General features: G+C 37.0%; 1 protein-coding gene across 1 annotated transcript; it reads left to right on the top strand.

Annotated features, from left to right (window-relative positions):
- Positions 1 to 6,773: 6,773 nt before the first annotated feature.
- blk (BLK proto-oncogene, Src family tyrosine kinase) lies at positions 6,774 to 15,740 on the top strand. Its single transcript, XM_028039438.1, has 14 exons — positions 6,774 to 6,817; positions 7,790 to 7,869; positions 8,030 to 8,126; positions 8,238 to 8,268; positions 8,627 to 8,720; positions 8,817 to 8,915; positions 10,074 to 10,177; positions 10,284 to 10,433; positions 10,833 to 10,985; positions 11,077 to 11,256; positions 13,269 to 13,345; positions 14,063 to 14,213; positions 14,756 to 14,887; positions 15,042 to 15,740. The coding sequence occupies exons 3-14, from the start codon at positions 8,031 to 8,033 to the stop codon at positions 15,242 to 15,244; spliced, it is 1,470 nt and encodes a 489-aa protein (XP_027895239.1). The 5' UTR covers positions 6,774 to 6,817; positions 7,790 to 7,869; position 8,030; the 3' UTR covers positions 15,245 to 15,740.
- The last annotated feature ends 7,852 nt before the right edge of the window (positions 15,741 to 23,592 follow it).

The following is a 23,592-nucleotide window of genomic DNA, read 5'->3' as shown; positions in this document are numbered from 1 at the left end:
AAAAGTTGTACAAACCAGCGATTCTGAGTTTTGTCATACAGAGAAAATGGCTCAGCAATTGAGAGAGTTTTATTTACGCATTGTAAGATAACTATAAACCTTTAGAGTTCCCATTACAGCCAACATGAGAAGACTGTTCAGTCTCGCATTTAGTCGATAACAGTAAAGTTTAGTTTTATCCGATTATTAAGCAAATCCAGACCATCTGAAGATATTAAAAGTTGCAAATAAATGAAAACCCATCATGTCAGCATATCTGACACACGTGAGATTTAAAAATACAAAGCTTTAGATAGTGACGTTCCAACAATGCCTTTCTATGGAAGCACATAGCACATATTCAGTGACGCCAGGCTGAGGCACATTTTTTTTAAAAATCCAGCATTAACAGACAACATATGTATGTCACATATATATGATGTGATATGCAAATGTCTCATTTCAGGCAAACTAATACATGAATCCAGATGTGTTGGCCCAAATCAATTAAAATGTAAGTAATCTTTTCAAATGACTAGAACTTTAAAATTAAACTATCACCAGTATCATTACAAGCAGCTTGTGATGAATATGGATAGATAAAATAGAATTTGATCGCCGTCCAGACAATTTTTGTCAGCAACAATTCTGGCAAAACAGTTAATTTGACAAAACAGTTCATTATGAGAGAATAATGAACTTATCATCATGTTGTGTCATAAAGTTTCCAGCTGAAAGACAACATTTTTAGATGATGTATAACTAAGTTAAAATTTGCAATTTAAACAACTCGCACCAATTCCATGTCAGATCTCTACGTCAGTACGTCAGATGTGCTCTGCCCCCAAGTGGCCAAAACAAAAAAATCATCCAACAATCAATCCATTTTTTTATTACACCTCCATCACTCAGGTTTGTGGGGTGCAAGTCATATAACAACAAACAAACAACCTGTACAGCTTTTCAGCCCATTAGAAGTCTTTACAGAGACAAATAAATATATACTTACTCTTAAGTATGTGATATGAATTACTTAAATTACTTGATATTTTTGTTCATATATTTACTTCCCCATATAGATAGTTTTACAAAAAATAAATAAATACAATGAGAGTTTAAAGCATTTACTAAGTACATAAGTGAGGAACAGTAGCTTAAAACACTAAATAATTAAACTAGGAGGAATGATCTTGATTCCTATTTTGTAAAAAAAAAAAATCTAACCAGGTAAAACAAGCATAAAGAAAACCAATAGATAAAAGGAGTTGTGAACCCTGAAAAAAAAAGAAACATGATGCTGGCTAGCTTGACACTCAGAGATTAATTTAATCTTCAAATCTTTTGGATAAGCAACGAGTTTCTGAGGAAGCACCTGCTTGCTGGCCGTTGGCAGTAATTTCCACAGTAAACACTGGAAGAGTGAGGAACGTCATCCGGAGCACAATAATATGGGGCTTTCCCGCAGCCATGTTTACCTCAGAGCAACTTGCCTGCAGAGCAGCTGCAGAGACTTGCTTCCAGCTACAGCGCTGCAGAGTCCAACAGCATAAATGTTTCAAGCCAAGTTTCAACAGCTCTTTTCAACTTTGAAAGTATACTGTGGAGAAATGCAAAATACAAATTGGACATTAATCAGAATAGATGTCATGATCTTATAATGAATATTCTCAACGGCCTGTTGAGTAAAAATCAAACATACATGTCGGTAATAATCTAAATTGACAAAAATCAGTTCATAAATGAAATTATTTGCAATGAGGTGAAGTAAATGGAAGAAAATCATTTGAAATCATGAATAAGTGTAAATACAAAAAGACACTACAAATGTTTAGGAATGGCCCTGTTTAGATCATGTTATCATGGGATACCCTCGTCAAAAACATTCTTGGAGTGTTGATTTGGTTCATTCATGCATGTCTGAGGATTCATTGAATCCTCCATAGCCGCTATTTGAAGGTGCCTAAACGTTTGCTCCCACAAATCGCAGCCAAAGCTCCTCCTTGGAGCTGCCGTCTCCAGCCGAGCTTCCACCTCACAGAGCAAAATGGGTGGATTTTTCGGAAAGACAATGGGATGGCTCAAAATCACGCCAAAGCAACACATGCAACCAGATTTTCTATAGCAGACGCCTTGATTACTGTCGTTAGCAGGAAAAGCTTTAATGCCAGATTTTACAGAAAGATTATTATCTACATTTGTTTCTCTGAACATTCGTCTTCATTTCACATAACTTATTTCAATGACTGATTTGTGTTGCTTGCATATTGGTTGTGTTGTTTCCTAAATCTGGTATGAATTTCACATTGAAGCATGCTGCAAAACAGCTGCTGATATTATATTGAAGGACAATTAGGTTTGTCTGACTGTCTCTCTCTAGGGACAGCAATACTGTGTGTTCATTGAGCAGTGGAGGTGGATTGTTGCATTTATTGTTCATCACCTTGTCTTTTTATGGCAAATAGAAAAACAAGACTTCTCACTTCATGTGTGACAGAGGATAGAACTGGTTCCCACACAGACAGGAAGCCAAAAGGGGGCCTCTTGTGATATAGAGGGGGATACATAATTAAATATGTATCACGGTGTGTTTTTGTGTGTTTCCAAGAGTGTGTATGAATAAATCACATCTCGGATAAACTAAGCAACTGCATACCTTCCTTTAAATGTTTAATTTTGCACAATTTTGCATAACATGTGTGTGTTGTATGATGTCATGTCACACACATAAAAGTATGTCTTTCAATCTTCTTTGCTTTGACTTCCATTCATTTTTCATTCATTTCTATCACCTAACCATGACCTTTACCCTCAACCTAGCCATTACCATTACCAGTATTTATACTTATATTATTATAGTATAAGCCTAACCTTAGTCCTAAACTTAACCCTTAACCCACTAACAGCACCTCTTCTTATGGGGCCCAGAGCCAGGGGAGTCCTCACAACATAGTATTTGTTTGAAAAATGGTCCTTACACTGTATCAAATACAAGGCCACACACACACACACACACACCCCTGCACATAGTTGTTACCATGTAAACAAGAGCACACAAGAGACATTTTCATTTTCATACTATGCACACTCACAATAATAATGGGAACTGAAAGCAGCAGTTGGCAGAATGTATATGCTTTTGGCACAGAGCTGGTCAGAACTATATAACCAGAAAAGACCCACGCTCCCTTTCTTTCCCACTGTTGTTCAGGTTATCCTGTGGGGCCACTTATGACCCTTCTGCAGGCAGGATGCAATGTCTGGGGACCCCAACAGAGCCGTACACAAGCATCCGCCAAGCCCTGGGAAGAAAACAAGGGCTGATGGAAAAACTAGAAGAAAGGAGTTTAAAGAGGAACAACAGTTAAAAACCAGGACGCACTCAATAACACTCACCATGCACCTGCAGCCCCTGTGTGTGTCTGTGTTTTAGTGTATGTGTGTGTTGTTCCGTCAGAGAACTACAGCACTGCACGGTCCCCACGCACAGCACAGGTGGTCCAAACAAAAACCTGTGAAGTGTTGCCCAGATAGTAATATCTCCATGTTGCATGTTGCAATAAGCCCCCCCATAGGAAGCAAACACTTCCAGTGCTGTAAGATTTATTCACCCTTGCACTTACAGGTTACAGTATAATGTGAATGATATCTTCCTCACAAGGCTCTCTGAGTCACTCTCAACAACTTTCCACAGTAAGTTACCAATGATAAGCACATAACATGAGGACATGCTGGTGTTATGTATCAATGAAGAAGACGGGAGAATTCCCTCTGTGTATTGTGTGGTGAGAAAAGGAAAGAGCTGGTTAGCTACTATGGAGTGGGAAAACCAAAGCATTGTTACAGTTTGATAGATTGACCTCTCACCGGTTGGCATTTTTTGTCTATAATTTGACTGACTTTGCATCTACATTAACATCTGCACACTTCCGCCCTGCCCTCCCCGCCCCCGGCTCCTCTGTATACAGATGTAAAAGCAAAACACAATAAAAATCCCTAAAGACCAACACTCATAGAATCGTCTTTCTGTATGAGGTCACAGTAAAGGTTGGTTATGAATAGAAACTGAATGATTTCAGGAAGGACTTGTTGAAAGGAGATGAAAAAAGGCAATGGCCTTCGGGAGGGTCTTAGATTATAACACGAGTGTTTACACCCCCTGGTGTCAGAACTGAGCAACTACAGCAACTACAAACGAATACAGTAATTGACCTGTTCATCCCTCGCATAACACATTACGGTTGAGGAAAAAAGGTAGCCTTTTAAAATTAAGGCTCCTACCCTTTAAAATTAAAGGGTAGGAGGGATACATATTGTGTTCTGATTAGGTCTACAAAAAAGATCAATTCAACATCAGATGAACAGAATTGGACACTTTATAGTGTTTTACACCTCATTTACCAAAATCCAAGCCCAAACCTATCACCGACTTATTGCTCAAGTTATTTAGATGGTCAGCAGAATACAACTTACTGTGAAATCAGATTGCATTAAGTATTTTTTAAGCAAATGTCTGAATATTCAGCCTTGTTAACTCTGTCGGCTTTAACAAAAGAAGTGAAGCTAATTAACCTCAGAAGTTACCTAACTATTAAATAAAGTTCATCTGAGTGTGCATTACACTCAGTATAAATCCAGCAAAACTTAGAAATTTGTCAGAAAACCTAAGCAAAGAAGAAACATCATGAAGACCAGAGAAAGAAGCAGAGAGGTCAAGATTAAGTTGTGGAGGAATGTAAAGAATGGCTAGATTATACAGCAATATCTCACAGAGTCCTGTTAAATTAATGGTGGGTTAAACTTCAACCCACCAAGACATGATTGTCCACTAAATCTGGACTGGAGTGCCGTAATCATCCTTCATCATAGTAGTATAAAGGCGCGTGAAAAATCTGGAGGAGATGCACCAGTGATGCAGGAGAATCTGGTGACAAGACTATTTTTATGAACTCCTAAAATCTGGTCAATATGAAAGGATGGCGAGAAGAAAGCCATAATTAAAAGAAAGTCAAATGAAGTCCTATTCGCAGTTTGCGACGAGCCATGCAGGGGAAGGAGGTGCTCTGGACTTTCTGGTCTCTACACAAAACCAAGTATGAATGAAAACAAACACTGTACATCTGTCTCTCTGAACATCACGAAAATATGATGGTGGTGTGAGAATTTATTTCTTGAGCAGGCACAAGAAGGAAGAATGATGATGAATGTAAATCTAAGGCCACGGGACAATAGCCCTAAACATGCAACCAGAGATGGTATGCTTTGGATCTCAAGAAGTTAAAATTTTAGAATGGTCCAACTAAAAATCAAACCTTAATCTATTTGAGAATCTGTGGCAAGACTATTATTTGGTCTTCATTGACTTTCCATCCATTGTGACTGTTTTGCAAAACAGAATAAGCAAATGTTTCAGTCTCTAGTTACTGTTAAAGATGTTCACCTGTAAAAGGTGTTCCTGCAGTACGCTAACTCAGTAGGGACTGAATAGAAATGTGTGCCACACTTTTCAGATTTTTTTATTTTATACATTTTTTTTATTTGAAAACGATTTATTTACTTACACTTTACGGTTTATCGCACAAAGTCATATTTATTTAAAGCCAGAAGCTGTAAACAGAACAAAACACAAAAACACCAAACCACCAATTTCGTCCTGAAATGGAAGTGTGATGGTCAAGAAACTGTCTCAAGAGACCTGGGTGTGTTGCGACCACATATACCTCATCTGTACACCACAGTGTCCTCAAAAAATGTTTACAGCATGGCCAAATATCAATAATGAATCAGGACAGCAATCACAAACACACTCACTCAATCATATCAGAGAGGCTTAAACAGGGTTTCCAGTGAGTTGTATAAAATTGTTAGTTTTTCTTCACAGTGATATGAGAGATTTCTGAAGATCATTACTTTAAAACTGCTAAAGTGTTGTTTTTTTAATTTTGCACTAAATGTTTTCTGTTCAGGATCATGTTCCTCAATTACCAAAAAGTGAAAGAGGATTCACGACATAGTGCATATTTTTATAATTGCTATCGTCAGTGACGCCAAGTCTTTATTTCAATGATTCATGACTATTAATAGTGATAAAAAAAAAAATAAGCCAGTCAAATAAACACAGATCTACATCGCTATTTTCTCCCCAAACAAATAAAAAGTGGTAGCGTGTAAACATGAACGGTTCTTTTAGCAGTATGAGATGTGCTGTTGAGATAAAAAAAAAACACAGACCACTAGAGGAACTGAAAAATGTGTCATGGAAACCTTACAGCCTATTTTAGTCACCACACCTAAAGTTAAGACCAACTAGCTGTAAAGACACAGCAGGTCCAACACTTCTTTTTTTTCACAACAGATATAACATTTAGGTACAAGGACATTAAGATGATTTGGAGCAAAACTTGATATGCCTTGCTGAATAAAACTTTGTGAATGCTGTAACTGAGGATGAATACTGTTGTATTAATTTAGAGGCTAAAGTGCTAATAGATGTTTATACAAAGTAGGGAGATAATTACAAGCCAAGCTATGCCATTGCCTTTTTCCAGTAAACTCTGCACTACGAACCCTCAGGGAGGTCTGATCCCTCTGTATGAGAAAGAGAGAGAGAAACACAGAGAGAGTGAGAGAGAGAGACAGAGACAGAGACAGAGAGAGAGAAACACAGAGAGAACGAGAGAGAGACAGAGACAGAGAGAGCGAGAGACAGAGACAGAGAGAGAGAAACTTTCTAAACCAGGGTGAGTAAGTGAGTGAGAGTGACACACTGACAAGTATTCTGTTTTCACTAAGGAAACTCAAGACATTTTGCAACTGAGTTACTTCTGAGGACAAACTGAAGGTAAATACCTCCCGTGTTGTTATTTTCCTAAATTAAAAAGACATGTATATCATCTGTTAGAATTACTGTTAGATTTATTATTAAGAAGCGCACCACATGCATTTGTGTTGATAATTACAAGAGATGATGAAACAAAAATGTTTTTCTCAAGAATCAGAAATTGATAGCGATGGTCACATTATCTAATTATGGCAAGTAATATACAGCAAACATTTGAAAGGAAAATATATTGTTGAAGGTAAAATATTTGTATTAATGTTTGTATAAATGTTATACAAAGTTGTTGTAGTTCTTCCTATTAATTAGTGGTTTTACTCTAAAACTTAAGGAATCTATGTGCTGGTAGCAACCAAATTTAAGAAAAATATCTTTTTTGTCTAAGAACAAATTTAAAGTTATAATTTTTAAGGAAACGTTCATCAAAGATTTTATGATACAGCGGAGGCAGTAATGTTTAATGTTTAATGTTAATTGTCTGCTGGGCACAAATGTGGCTATTTATGCTCACTTGCATTTTAAGCTATAAAATTTTACTTCCGCGGCAAAGAGAGAATCTTTTCAGAAGACACGCTAGAAAGTTACACATGCAATTTAATGGAAATAAAACAATAGTTTGTTTGAATTTTTCAATTTTCGATGGTTTGAATAGCATACACTATAACTATAACTTTAATGTGTGGAACAAAATATGACCTTAGTGTAGATAAGGAGAGTTACATGTGGATTTCTGAATCAGCTTCTTGATCGGTTCTTTGCAATTGAACTTGTCTCTATTTTTATCGCAAACATGACAGATGTACATTGATAAAGTGCTACTTAGGAAAGATGCAGAAGTGTTGTCAACTTCCTCTTTCCAGAACTGTTTGGTTCCATTAGAAGACCATTTACTAAGAAATAAAATTGAAGATAGTTGGTACAAAAAGAAGAAGAAAAAAACCGGCAGCGGCTTCAAATGATTTGTTTATTTTTCAGACTGGGCATGAGGTCAAAGACGTGGGCCTGCAGTGGGAGGAGTGGAGACTGAAAATCAGAAAGCTCATCAGCTTAATCAGGTAAAGCAAAAGACGTTTCATCAGGTTTTGTTTTGTTTTTTGTTTTTTTTTTCTTTTTAATGCTGCTGTTACAGCACTAAGCAGTTATTGATGCATGCAATCTGTGCATGTTGTGGGTGGCATACAGCTCAGCTTATGTACTTTTCTTTTATATTCACAGGATGGGCTGCACTTGCAGTGGCCAGAAAGACGTAAAAGATGATAATTCATTTTACAAAGTAAAGAACCCCCAGACAGCCCACTCATCAAACCGCACAGTAAGTAAAATACTGAAGTGATAAATTTTATCTGCTCAGTACACCATCGATAGTTATAATAACTGCATGCATAAATATTGATGACAAAAACATAATTTTTCTCTGTTTTAGGAACACAACGCAAACACCTATTCATCTAACGGTAATCACTACAATTTTCCCCTGCAACTAACTTTCTGCATTTATGCAGTCAACAAAACATTAGTGTGTGTAAGACGAAGCTACTCTGTGTGATTAAAATCTCAGCTTAATTTCCTTCGTTCTCTTCTGGGATTAAGATAAGCAGGGCTGCATGCAAAAGAAAGTTTTAGCATCACGGCAGAATTGCACAAAGAGGGCGTGTATTACATAAGAAAAAGGAACAGACTCATATGACACTTAAAAAATTAATAATAATTGATTAATAATATAGAGCAGTGTCAAAAAGCGGGTAGTGAAATTAAACAAAGATTGACGGAGCGTGACGAGAAAGAAACAATTATCGCTATTTGTTTTTTCAGATGAAACCGTGTTTATAGCACTGCATGACTTCAAAGCGAACAATGACGGCGACCTTTCTTTCAAGAAAGGAGACAAGCTCAAAGTTATACAAGAGTAAGTGTCGTCCTGGTCTCGACATTCACAAAGTTTGCTGCTCCTCTTTTCCCCCAGTTAAACCAGAATGATATGTGTCGTATATTGTATTTGTAGGAGTGGAGAATGGTGGCTGGCTAAATCGCTTCTCACTGATCAAGAGGGCTTCATCCCATCTAATTATGTAGCCAGATCAGATACGCTGGAGGTGGAGAAGTATGGGAAAACATTCTAATCTAGACCAGAAAATAGCACTCTGTATTGGCGGCCCTGGTAAATATGTGTAGAAGGCATGAAATTAATTTATCTTTTAATACAGTTGCATAGCAAGAGTGACTAAAGGTTTATAAAATGCTACGAAATATTTATTTTTAGTCAAAACTACTGGAGGCACAATTATTAACACTCACAAATACATATAAAGTAAACATAGCTAAAGCACATTGTAAATTTTTTTTACTTTGCTTTTTAAGTTTATCGAAGTGTCTAGAAACCTTCCATTAGTCAATGACTTCCTGGGCTATAAATGCGATGTGACAGACATCCATTTCTATTCAAAGTCTCTGACCACGTAAGAATGACATGAGAGTATCCCATCAAACCAAGGCATATGTGTTCACCTTCATCTTGTTAGGACAGAAATTAACCACACCATTGAGATTTTGCTATTTTTAATCAACCAAGAAGTTAGTCTACGTTGAGAAAGGAGGTAGGTGTTTCAATGTATTAACTCAAAAAAATATAGAATAAAATTACATACATGTATGTTTTTACTTTAAATTTTTTTTAATCTTATTTTTTAAAAATCATGTCAGTTGATATATATATATATATATATATATGTAAATATATATATTCTCAGTACTCAATGGAATACTTTTACTGCTGTTGTAATAATCAATAGCAGCAGGTTTCACAGGCTTCCCCAGATATTTTTGATAATTTATTCTTCTCTTGAGCTCCAGGACTTTGAAAGACCCTCTTAACATCATGTATCTTCCTCCACTAATTCAAGTCAGGATCCTAACTGGGCCGATTCAAACAGTTTGCTTTTGAAAACTGGAAGCGTTAGGTTCACCATATAACTAAATCTGCTAGGGCAATTGGGCGAAACTGTAAATCTAAAAACACTCATATTTAAAGTGAGAGCAACACTTGTTTAACACAACTGCAACTGTGACTAACAAGTCTGTGGCATCTCAGGTTTTAACACTAATAATTTATTTTCATGCTTTTCTACATGTTTTATCAGGAGTGCCAATAATAGTAGATGGTGCTACGGTAGTTTATAGCACTCATATTTAAAGTGCAGTTGTTGTGATATTGCATTTTTGAAATGAAAGTAAAAAAAATACCAACTGTGTTGTGTCGTAGATGGTTTTTCAAAGATGTGAGTCGAAGAGAGACGGAACGGCTGCTTCTGGCTCCTGGAAATAAGCCAGGCTCCTTTCTTGTTCGAGAGAGTGAGACCTGTAAAGGTAAGAGCTTGCAAATTAAAAATATCAGTGCTCTATTAAAAACAACATACAATCATTGGCTTTGATTTAACAAAGAAAACTGTTTCCTCTCGGTTCTTGCTGTCAGGGTCGTACTCACTGTCGGTAAGAGACAATGATCAAGAACAAGGAGATGTGGTAAAACACTACAAGATTCGCTGTCTGGACAAAGGAGGTTACTATATCTCCCCCTCCAACACCTTCTCATCCTTACAAGAGCTGGTCAAGTACTATACCCGTAAGTTTACAACACAAGTACACACAAAGTTTTCTTTTTTGTCACAATTTCAAAGTTACATCACATAAAAATGGACACCTCGATGGACTTCAGAATTTACTAATCACAACGGATGTGTCGTTTTCACTGCTGTAAATTTTAACGTTGGTATCTGAATTTGAATAAAATGAGGAAACTAGACCCTCAAGATGCATTTTGCATTTCCTGTGAGTGTATTTAGATATGCCTACCTCCCCTGTGACTAAACCACAAGATAGACCTAGTAGATGTCTGCCAAAGCACAGCTGCTCCTGATAAAAGGCGCTCGTGCAAGCAAGCATACCTTTACTTTAGCTGTCACGGATGGAAACAAAAACATTTTCTCAGTAGTTATCATACATATATCACGCTTATATGCAGGGACTGCAGACGGGTTGTGTCTTCGACTGTATGCTCCTTGTAAACAAAAGGCCCCTCAGCAGCCGTGGGCTCAGGATGAGTGGGAGATTCCAAGAGAGACGCTGAAAATGGTGAAGAAACTCGGTGCTGGGCAGTTTGGAGAAGTTTGGATGGGTGAGAAAAAAACTACCTTTCACGCTCACAGGGGTCTGATAAGCTCGAAAAGGGGAGTGAATTAATCAATCTCCATGAACCTCCTTGGTAGGCTACTACAAGAACACCCAGAAGGTTGCCATCAAAACGCTGAAAGAAGGAACGATGGAGCCTGAGGCCTTTCTTCAGGAAGCTAACCTCATGAAACAGCTGCAGCATGACAGACTTGTACGACTCCATGCTGTCGTCACCAAGGAGCCTATTCTCATTGTGACCGAGTTCATGGTGAACGGTAAGCAATATAAAGAGGCTTGCAGATTAATATATTATGAATGCAGACGTACTCAGATGATTTCTCTTATCAAAATGGGTGTGTATCATAAAGAGAGTATGTTGAGCAGCAGCCATAATGCACTTTTGTAAAAAGACATAAATTACTTGTAATAATTTATCATTGATCTCAATTGGTAAATGTGGTTGTCTGGACTTTAACAAATCCAGACAACCCCAAAGCGCTTCACACTACACTCAATCATTCACCGCTTCATGCACACATTCACAAGCTGACGGTGGCAAGCTACTGGATAGTGGCCACAGCTGACTTGGGGCAGACAGAAGCAAAAGTGAGGCTGCCATGCGCAGGCGCCACCCGGCCCTCTGACCACCAGCAGCAGGTGGTCACAAAGACTGAGACAGACCTAGCAGAGATTTGAACTGTAACCCATCGGTTACAGGACAAACTCCTACCCCTGTCACCATCCTCGCCCCAAAGAGACTGAGAAAATATAAGTCTAGATCATTTATTGTGTACAAAAGACTTAGTCACATCACTTATAGGTGGAGGATGCCTCCACGAGTGTTATATTATCCTTAAAATGGGGGAATTATGCAACTTGAGGAGCATCAAAAACTACTATTAACATTGACCCTGACCATTTTGCAAAATCACTCAAAAGTAGAAAAAACAAATATAGTGTAGTTTTATTTTCATCTGACATTCTGTAGGTTGTTAGAGTTACAGTATATGAAACAATTTATTTGCAAGAATGCATACAATTTTGAAAGGATTTTAACAGAAGGGGATGAAAAATAAATAGATATAGAAACCAAAATGCAGTAGTATTCTAAAAAAATACATTGTGGATTTGAGTGCATTATTCAAAGACAAATTATTTTATTTAGTTTGAAAAGACATATTGAAGATTTAAAAATAAAAAATGTCTGAAAAATTAAAGCTTCCTACAAAATACACATTCAAGCCATTCTTTTTTTCTTCTTTTTTTTTTGCAATTTGCATTAACACACTCTGTTTGCTTGAGTTTCTTTCCTTTCTTTTTTTTAAAATCTGAATATTTATTTAGAGTGTGGTCAGCTATGGCAGACATGATAAACATTGCTTGTAAATGGGTTTGTATATAAGTTTGTATGAAAAGAAACACTGTTGGTAGTCACAAAAAACGCTCAAAGTTCAACAGGAAATACTGTGTGACACAGTAGCATAGGTAGCCTAGTCTGTGCCACATTCTCTATCAGTAGGTAGAAGATTAATTTACAAGAGGAAAGGCTCTCTGTTTGCCAACTATTTGATGCCGCTGCATTCAGGATTGTGGCAGTGTTGTCAAAAAATCTGAAACAAAACTTTAAAAAAGCCAATTTCGGAACTGCAATAAGACAAATTACAAGAATAATATTCGGATTAGTCCAATGTTCTCTTCCACAATAAATTAATTCTAAAGTAAAAATGTAGAAAATTGCTACTTTGTTTTATTGATAATCAGCTGATTAGATGAAAGAGCTGTAATCAGGACTATCTTGGGAGAAAAGCATAAATTTGCTTCTTTTCTCAATGTTATTTAATATTTAAAGGAAAATAGAATAAGCTTGTTACGTTTGTGCTAAAAAACTAATGTAGATTTAAATCTGCAGCTTCATTTGAAGTCATGGAGAGTGGTAATACACACCTTTCTAATTGAATATTAGAAAAGAACAGGTGCGGACAAACAGTTTTAATTTTTATTATTTAATGGATTTTGAAGATTATTATGCCATGTTGACAAAAAATGTATTTTGTCAAATAGCATGAAATTTTGCTTGGTAGAATGTTGACGGTTAACTCAGAGCCTCGGGATCTTGAATTGTGTACGGTGTCTCACTAAAGCAGAGTACATTGTATGTATTGCACTCTAGTGTCTCACATCATGTAAAAGATCATAAATTAACATTTCTACAAAATGGTGATTGGGTGACATTTTAATCTGCTGAGGTTTTTTTCTGATAGTATCATGTCCCTTTTCTCTCTTACAGGCTGCCTTCTTGACTTTCTAAAAGGCGATGAAGGAAAAAATCTCAAGATGAACAAATTGATTGATATGTCAGCCCAGGTGGGAAACTGCTTTAATTACACAATCTCAAAGTTTTATCCTAGAATGCAACATTTCCTTGATAACACATGAGCGGTTCTGTCATTGCTACTCTAACACTGGTGTAGTTTTTGTCTGTAACTACATGTCATTAATATTTAGGTGTTTGATTTCTGCAGTTGCCATCCAACTAAAAAATATTATGTTTTATTTTTTACCTCAAAGCCTATTTATACTCTCACTGTTCTACGGTAAAGCTTTGAACGTTTTTAAAACTGTAGTATAATCTTTGACACCAGTTATGATGTGAACACACATGGAAACTGTCAGCAGTGGCTGTGTGGTTTCTGTGGCGGGGCTTTTTGCTCAACTGGCTTGAAAGCATCGCACTACGTCAAATATTAACATCCGGACAGGAAGTTGTGCTATTTTTCCATCTACAATAAGCCCCCCCCCTTCCCCTGTCAACCCCACACAAAAGTATTTTTCCCTCAAACTTTCAACTTCCTTATAGTTATCACATCCTATTAAACCCTCTTACTACCCAACTGTTGAACCCAGAACACATCCTCCAAAGTTGCCAAGAGAGAACAAACATTCACAGTGTACAAAACTGCTGTCCATTTATCCGGATGGCTGTAAATAAATATTTGTGATGTGTCTAGTCATATATTAGACACATAAATTTGCATTAGAGCACACAGCTCCAATGACACTTCTCTGTCTCCTTTATGACAGATAGCCGAGGGTATGGCATACATTGAAAAGAAGAACTATATTCATCGTGACCTTCGCGCGGCTAACATACTGGTCAGTGAGACGCTCCACTGCAAGATAGCTGACTTTGGCCTTGCCAGGATCATTGAGACTGAATACACAGCACAAGAAGGTAAAGTACAGGTAGAAACTGATCACAACTGCATCTTTATGTATTGTACAATCAAATTAAATATGCTGCACAATTTGTTTTGTGGTTAAATGAGGAATTTTACAACTTTTAAATTAGTATTTTTTTTAGACTTATTTTATGTGCTGTGCAAAAGTCTTGATCCCGTTCTCATTTCTTTATACTGTGCTTCAAAGGAAAAATACTTAGAATCCTCTAACCAGCTTAGTTTCCTAAAAAAGTTTTAGAAAGAACTCAAATATGTTATCTCTCAAATTCAACACTTCTCAGATTACTGCTATGGGCTAATTTGAAACAATACATCAGTAAATACGCACTTGCATGACAACTATGAACTAAAAATGATCCTCACGCTGACGAGATGTGACGTTTGTATTACACATTTCTGCTTGCTAGAAAATGGTCTTGTGGAAACCTCGTTTCTGTGCTGACTGGGTGAATCTTAAAATAAGAATAAAGTGTTACAGGATCTTTCGAGCTACTTGTCAGCAACATGTTTATCATTTTCTTTTTTCAATATTCAGGTGCAAAGTTCCCCATTAAATGGACAGCTCCAGAGGCTATCAACTATGGCACGTTTAGCATCAAATCAGACATCTGGTCCTTTGGGATCCTACTGACAGAAATGGTCACATATGGAAGAATACCATACCCCGGTAAGAAACAACTATTTTTGAGGTTTAGAAACCACAACGTTTTGAGATACTGATAATTTCCCATGACTATTTATGCTACGACACATATTATAATATATATGAATAATTGCAAAATAATTTTGAGTTTAATTTGGCTTTTCTTGGCTCCAACCAGGAATGACCAACCCAGAGGTGATCAGGAACCTGGACAAGTTTTACAGGATGCCACAGCCAGAAGGCTGCCCTGAGGAACTTTACGAGATTATGATGGTGTGCTGGAAACAAAAGCCTGAGGAACGGCCCACTTTTGATTTTTTACAGAGCACTCTCAACGATTTCTTTATTGCCACAGAAGGACAATATGAGATGCATCCATAGATGGCAAAAAAAGAGAAGCGCTTCTTGTCAAAAATGGCTGTACCCACCTAGCATCTCCACTGTGACTCATACAAAAGATTTATATAAAATAATTCCTCTTAGTGAATGTCGAAGTTATTTTTGGCTTCTATTATCTACAACGGAAACAAGCGTCAGAAACATATCAAAGTCAAGAACTTCAACACGGTTTCGTTACGTTGACTTTGTTTCAGTTATAGATGCCTCTTGTTCTTGATTGAAGCATTGGAATGTGAGTAGGTATCACTAGTGATGATATATATGTATGTATATAATATGATTAACAAGGGACTGGAAATACAACGGGGTCATGCACATGATGAACAGCTTTTATACCTGGGGAACGCAACGGAGGTAAAGCTGGAGGTGAAACATTTGCATGGTACTGAAAGTAACAACCTGAGATTACATGCACAATACTTTGCACATTTTTTCTTCATTTATTTGTATTTGAAAATAAAAAAGCTTAGAAAAGAGAGATTGATGGTTTTTACATAATTGTCGGCATTTATATAGCTGTAAGCCGACACATCTGCATTCAACACGGATCAACTTCATCACATAACCTTTGAAGACTCAGAATGCAACGGTTTCTTTGTGATATCTTAAATAGTAATTGCAAAGGCTTTCTCTACAATCTACATTCAAAATATTTCAAAAGGAGAACTTTCAAAGGATTCTTTCAGGATTTACGAGAGCAAGTTGTGTTTCTATGCTCAGGATCCCACGCTTAGATAAAATCAATTTTTAAAAAGGTTGCATCATCACTTATACAATTTGACTGAATTTAGTTTTATTGTTGCTGATGGTAAGTGTCAGATAAAGGCAACACTAAATGATTGTGCAACTAACTTCATCTACTTTCTGAATGTAAAAAGCTGGTAAAGCTCAATCCGCAGGAAGACTTCAAAACTAACAAATTACACTAAATTGCTGCAGTTTGGATCCTTTTAGCTAAAACTCTCCCTTGGGGTTACTGACAGTATCGCAAAGATATGAGAATGGAATGGCCAAGGCAGCTAGGGGTTAAACCCTGCCATTTCCTGAATGGACAGGAAACAGGAAGTGTGAGTCAGCATTCCTCAAATGCCATGCAGAGAAAAGGGCCTCAGTTACCAAATTGGGTGACATCTTGACATTTTGTGTCCACTAAACCTTGGTTGGTGATACTGACAAAAAAAACAACAAGGAAAAACAAGGGACAATAAATACTCATTTCTGTTGCTTTATGAAATGAACAATTCGCAATTAGGATATTCTATTAACTACATTTATTATTATTACTACTACTATTATTATTATTATTGTTATTTGACTTTGCTGAACACTGACAAAACAAAACAAATGTAAAGCAATAAGGAACAGTAAAATTCAAAAGTACAAAACAGAAAGTCACAAAATTTGCAGGAATTGTGTTATCCTGCAGGGGTCAGTGTCATACAACGTTAAATAATGTCTCCATGTCTGAGAGTAACTTGTAAAACAGATGAGACTTTTAGAGTAAAAGAGGTAATTTGAACATATTAATATACCTTGATACCTTTTGAAATGGGCTTTATTGGGTTAAATTTGAATTAATTCAGAAAGTCCGTCTTTTTCTGAATATGATAGTTTTTTTCTTTCTGTAAACTAAACTTTTTTGATTAAGTGAACTGTATCGTAAATGGACTTAAATGCTTTTATCTGACCACAATTAAAATCAACAGATTTCAAGATGGGTATTGTTAACTCTACCCAAATGAAACTCAATGGAACTTAACTGAACACAAACTATGAGTTTAGAGAATATTAACACTAGTTGCAACTTTCAATAAGAAGATCCTGTATTTATTCTGCCTGTGGAGTTGCACGTTCTCTTCGTGTGTGCATAGATTCCTTTCCTTCGTACTCTGGTTTCCTGCTAATGTCTGAGTCTGAGTGGTTAATTGGAGGTACAAAATGAGATGTACAAGAGTAGGTGGATGTTTGTGTGTCTCCTGTAATGGAATATTAACATCAGGGTCAAATGCTGACTGATGGTGATCCATTCTTGTCTCATTACCGCAAGGAGTTGATCACAATTGGTCTTCTGGTTATCCATCTGGCTTTATGGCAATTGATCACATGTTATCAATGGGTTTAGGATCTAAGGGGTTTCTTATCAAACTTCAATTATTTTAAGTTGAAGTTTAAAGTAAACTTCAACTTAAAATAGTTTAAGTTTATTTTAAACTTAAGAAGTTTAAAGAGCATTGTGCATGTGATCTCACATACACAATGCTCCATAGAGAGGTGAAATACCCAGAGCATAACCAGTCAAAACTGACTGGTTATGCTCAGTCAGTTGTGGTGATAAGTTGCTCTTTGAATCTTTTTTTACTTCTCTCTTCACTCTTTACTCAGAACATGTCGTTTGGACAGAGGTTTTACTTAGTTCACACCCTCGGATGAAAAGAAACAAGCAATAATAGAGTGAATCACTGTTGTCATGGCTTAAGACTTTCCAAGAGGAATAAATAAATATTCTTGGCAACTGTTTCTAACATCTGAGTACTGGCATAATTGACTATGGAAAAGGTAAAAATTGCTAACACAAGCAGACAATGATTTCAAACACGTTGTCTTGTATCAATCAGACTGTCAAGTACGAAGTATTACATTTGTTCATATAACTGAACTGAAGTTAATGACAATGGGCTGATTATTTAAATGCTGACACTGAAGACTAAAGTAAACAACCTTGCCTTGTTCATTAAAGATATAAACAAAAGTGTGTTTGGTTGTTGAAGAAAAGGTTAGGAGACCTTACTCCAATAGGTAATGTTACCCTAATGTTAGCTAAAATAACGTCTTAAAGCAATATACAAGTCTCTGGTCATGACCAGATGAAGCCAGCTCTTGCTGGAGCGGTTCGCAGCCGAGTGTGAAGCGGCCGGGATGAAGATCAGTGCCTCCAAATCTGAGGCCATGGCCTTAACCGGAAAAGGGTATAATGCCTTCTCCGGGCCGGGGGCGAGGGGTGTCCTGCCCCAATTGGAGGAGTTTAAGTATCTCGGGATCTTGTGCACAAATGAGGGAAGAAGGGAGCGGGAGATCGACAAGCGGATTGGCGCAGTATCTGCAGTGAAGTGGGCGCTGTCATGGTGAAGAGAGAGCTGAGCCAAAAAGTGAAGCTCTTGATTTACCAGTCCATCTACGTTCCTACCCTCATCTATGGTCATGAGCTTTGGGTCATGACCGAAAGAACGAGGTTGCGGATACAAGCGGCCGAAATGGGTTTTCTCTGTAGGGTGTCTGGGCTCTCCTTTAGAGATAGGGTGAGAAGCTCGGTCATCCGGAAGGAACACAGAGTAGAGCCGCTGCTCCTCCACATCAAGAGGAGCCAGTTGAGGTGGCTCGGGCATCTGGTTAGGTTGCCTCCTGGACGCCTCCCTGGTGAGGTGTTCCGGGCACGTCCCACCGGGAGGAGGCCCTGGGGAAGACCCAGGACACGCTGGAGGGACTATGTCTCCCGGCTGGCCTGGGAACGCTTTGGGATTCCCCCAGAGGAGCTGGAACAAGTGGCTGGGGGGAGAAAAGTCTGGGCCTCCCTTCTGAAGCTGCTACCCCCGCAACCCGACCCCGGATAAGCGGAAGAAAATGGATGGATGGATGGATGTCTCTGGTATGAGTCTGAGGAAAGTTTGCCCCACTCCTCACTTTCAGTTGTGAGACGTTTACAAAGAAATCTTAATCCAACATTTCAATTGGATTAAGATCTGAGTTTGTCAAAATACAATAGATATTTTACTCATATATTTTTAACATTGCCTTAAAAATCACCCAAGTTGACTGAGTGATCAGACCCTCCAGTTTGAAATAAGCCATGATGTTAACATAACATGATGAGACATTTAAGTTAAGACCACCCCGTCCTTTCTCCTCCCTCTGTGCATTGCAGGTGCCTAGCAGGGAATAATGATGGCTTCCACACCAATTAATGACTGATCCCTGCAGAAGGCAACACATCGTTAGCATTTGTTCAGGATAACCCCGCTCCCTTCTCTGAGAAGAAACAAGCACGTCGCCACAGATGAAAAGAGACGGGCTTTCATCTTCCAATGATGTTTTCAATTGTGTTCACTTTGAATTGTGCTCCTTGTGAACATGTTATCTCTCCTGGGCTTTGATGTCATTAAATTAATGGAGTCCATCAATCACAAGTGTGTGCTCTAGAAAGAGTGAGGGCCCTTGAAATGTAGACAACAGATGTCTCTGAAACATTTTGCAAAATGTGTGTATATATTTCATGGATAGAGGGGAAAGAAGAAACGTAATTCATCCATGTGCTCTGATTAAAACTACAGAAGAAAAGCAAAACTAATCCATCCCTTAGTATGTGTCTGTCAGTGGATATAAGGAAATCTTTAAAATTCTGCTTTAAAGTAGAGAAGTTGTGATTGTGATTTCCAAATATTTGGAAAGTTGTATTTCCTTTATATGTATGTAACCCAGGAAATATCATCTACTATCATCTACTTAAAATATCAAATGTTATGCACACTGGAACAATTTTTGAACAGATTAGAGAGCAAAGTAGCAGTTTAAATTCAAATAGAAGTTGTTTTGCTTAGTCATAATGATTTCCTTTCATGTCTGGGTAACGGTTCGGGTCAAATGACTGGAACATGGACACAACTGGGTGTTCAAAATTTCCAATGATCAAAAGCCCACATCAAAATTTGCTTTATGAAAGGCTTACATTAAATTATACAGAATTATGCCAACAGCAAGTCTGTAAGAACTTTTCTAAAAAATAAATAAAAAAGGATAAAAACCAAGTGTGCAGAAAGTAGATTTTACTTATTAGCTGACATCTTTACTTCAGATTAATCTTTGATTAAGATGAATTTCCCTCAAATTCTGTTGTATTAGCCTTTAGTGGAAATCTTTAGTAATCCAGGTGCCAGACAGGTGTTTCATCTTTATTTACCTTATCAAAAAGTTAAACTTTAGGTGATAATAAGCCCCAAATGTGTCCTAAATATGTTTGGTAATTGATCGCCTCACCTGTGCTCTATATGAATTAAGGACATTGCTGGCAAGGAAAAATTTAATTATATGCACATGTGGGAAAAAGTGCTGGAGGTTACTGCTGGCCTATGCAATAACCACCTAAAAACCACCTGAAAATTGTGATAGATTTTCTATTTGTAATGTTAATGTTGAGCACTGCAGGACAGCTTGTTTCAGAAATTACCACATCTAATTAACCGGGATGAGTGGGAGTCCAAACCTCTCAGTTAAAATGATATAAAGCTTCATTCCACTGCTGCAGACTTGCCCAGCATGCTATGTCTTGTTTCCCAAATGCTATAAATTGCTGTATTTTTGCTCAAAAGAAAGTCTCTGATCTGCATGCAGTGTTCAGTTTTCCGAAACATATTCTTTAGAAGGTTAATATGTCTAATACAAGTACTCAGAGCTGCTTACATGTTCAGAGCAATGCAGAATGCAATGAAAAATTAAGAAGTTGTATGTTTCCATATGCATTTATAGTGAAAAAAAACAAACACATTTTTAAATAATTGTTTATATTATGCATATTAGCTTACTAACCACTGTATCCTAAAGTATGAAGTAGACATTGTAGGCCAACGTTATAGCCAACCTTCATCTCTTCATATTTTGTTTCCAAGGAGTTGAGGCTGCTTGAACTACTAAACAATGCTACAGGTCTTCTGAAGGTCTTACAGTTTTTTCCAACAATTTCTTTGAGAAAAATCTGCCTCCTGTGAAGCAGCACACTGAGAAATGAAAGCTGGCTCATGATTCTTGCACAGGTCTGCACAACTGCAGCCAATATCTTTCAGAAATGTAATTAAAATGAATACTTTAAAATGTGAATTATAACTACATAAGGGTAACAGAGGACTTCTGTGAATAATTTTTGTCATTTATTAAATCCTTGACATTTTGTTCACTCTAGTTATGAAGATCTTCTCTTGGTATACTCAACACAAAGCAATTAACATTTGAGGTCATCCTCGTGCCAGGTGAAAGTATTTTTTGAGCGTCCCTCATTTGTTCTTCACAAATCTCGTCTAAAACTTTTCACTTTAAAGGCTGATTACGGCTTAAAGCCAAAAATAGAATATTTCTGGTACTACAAAGGTCTTGAGTAAGTCTTTTGCTCCATTTTTCATAAAAATCAGCTTGATTCAAATTACTTCTATGTAACATTACAACATTTATTTGGATCTTTCTCTTCTGCAGAATCTGACATGCAAGACTATTAGAATTTATTACAGATTAACTTGAAGCTTTTCAGAGCTCAGATAAACGTTCTAAGTTTTGAAGTCTGTACTGGCAAAGCATTTGTTGTGTGAGTTTAATGTTTACAATCATGCAATAGTTGTATGCTTCTTTTCCAACACTGTCCTGCTGTACATCAAACTTTCATCAGACTGGCACCCAAACAGAATAAAAAAAAATCCTCTTTAATATACTCTGTTTCAACTAATAACTGTAAGAAGATTGGACCTAGAATTTAAGAACATTAATTGATGGGGGAAAAAACTTTACTTGGTGAAATAATAGTTACCGGACATTATTACATGTATAGGTACTTAAATGTTTGTGCAGCATTTGTCAAAGATATTAAAAAAATCTCACAAACTGCTGCACAGCATAGTTTGAAAGACATAACACAGAAGTTTACATAAAATGTTTAAAACATAGTTTAAAAAGTTTCCAGCCTTCCAGTTTTAAAGGGAACTTACAATGCAAAATTCACTTTTTGCATATTTTTGTACTTTCATTTGGGTTTCTATTATTTCTATAAAAAAAAAATAAAAAAGCTATGTGTTTCAAAAACCTTCCAGTCACCCACCCTTCACTTAGCAACCCATCTGAACCAGGATTTGTTCAGATGGTTTGCACTGTAAGACGGCTGCTAGAAAACAAAAGTGTTTTGCTGTTGACTTACCATCCTCAATGGTTTGCAGGATGCTGTACTTCTTCTAAGTCTGACAGGATCAAAGATACCTCTGTCCAATTGTAAATATGTTTGCAGCCATTTTCACCTGTATAAAGTGTAAACGTTGAGTTGGTGGGGGCGTGGCCAGCAGCAACTTCTATGCATTTAAAGTGACAGGAGGCTCTAAATCAACTTATTCTGACAGTTGATTTAGTTCTCCCTGCTCAAAACAGGGAGAACTAAGCAGGTGAAATGTCATGATTTAGTAATTGTTTTGTTCAAAAATTGTAATCAATATGTTCTCTATAGCCCATAGACCTAACTTAACTTAAATTTAGTAATCTATGATTTCCTGCTACACTGGGGGTAAAAACATTAAATTTTGTTTAGTTTTCAAATTTGGAAAGATGACAGAACATGGTCTCAAGTGAGGGAAGTGGTATTGATTATTCTATGCTTTTCAATTCCTGAAAGCATATTGGTTGCATATTTTACAATTTGTAAGTTGTAATTTTCTGCTGTAGGTTGAGAAATGGACGAGGATGGGCAGACTGGGATGATTTACTGATTTATGATTTGCCACTGATCCTTATGGGATGTAATCACTTTATTCATTATTTCTGAAACCAAAAAACAATCTTGATCTGCTGTCAGTAGTGCTTATAATGCTTCTCTTTGATGGTTTGTTAGCCCAAGCAGCGTGATAAGGACTTTCACTATCCCTCAGTTTTACTTCACAAGTGAAATGAGCTGCAGGACTTTTGGTGGTGGCATGGAATTTAAATACAACGCATATTCTTTTTAAATTTATTTCTTATCTGTTTATAACCAATGGAAAATAATCCACTAGTAGCAGGCATAATTAAACTTTTTTTTTCTGAGCAGCGAACAGAACAATGTCCAAACTTTGCAGGAACATGACCATAGCTGTGTGACTGACATAACAGACAAAAAGGAGAACATCAGCTGAGCTGTCTTCCAATTAACTCAAAAACACAGCTTGCTACAATTGGATAGATTCCAAAATAAATAGTTTTGATGCAGCTGCCATTTGTCCAACCAGCATAATCAATCCCACAGCTGCACTGCCAGAAATAAGGCGAATGAGATACAATTATTATACTTCACTGTGTCTGTCTGGTTTGTTTGATTTGATTCATTTTATTTTTAACTAAACTCAATTTAACTGCAATAAATTAAACCAGTTGATTTAATATTCCATGTCAAAGAATAACAAAATGTCAACGTCTCTGTATCAGAGGAGGAAACTGAGTGAAAGTCAGTATTTCATGCAGTTTCGTCAGGCAGATGTGATTCGGTGCTTGTCCTCATTAAATAAACATGAATCTTTCGAAGTCGATACATCTTTAAATATAACTTTATATTTAACCTT

Source organism: Xiphophorus couchianus, chromosome 15 (genome assembly GCF_001444195.1).
Source record: "Xiphophorus couchianus chromosome 15, X_couchianus-1.0, whole genome shotgun sequence".
In the NCBI taxonomy this organism is placed as follows: Eukaryota; Metazoa; Chordata; class Actinopteri; order Cyprinodontiformes; family Poeciliidae; genus Xiphophorus; species Xiphophorus couchianus.
The sequence above is the reverse complement of the archived record's forward strand: the minus strand, read 5'-3'. Positions and strand labels throughout refer to the sequence as shown.

Bases quoted from the DNA above. Each gene is read 5' to 3' on its own strand.
- blk (XM_028039438.1), top strand. From the start codon at position 8,031: ATGGGCTGCACTTGCAGTGGCCAGAAAGACGTAAAAGATGATAATTCA. The intron at 10,178-10,283 runs GTAAGAGCTTGC...TCTTGCTGTCAG, and splicing joins AGAGAGTGAGACCTGTAAAG to GGTCGTACTCACTGTCGGTA. The intron at 14,214-14,755 runs GTAAAGTACAGG...TTCAATATTCAG, and splicing joins TGAATACACAGCACAAGAAG to GTGCAAAGTTCCCCATTAAA.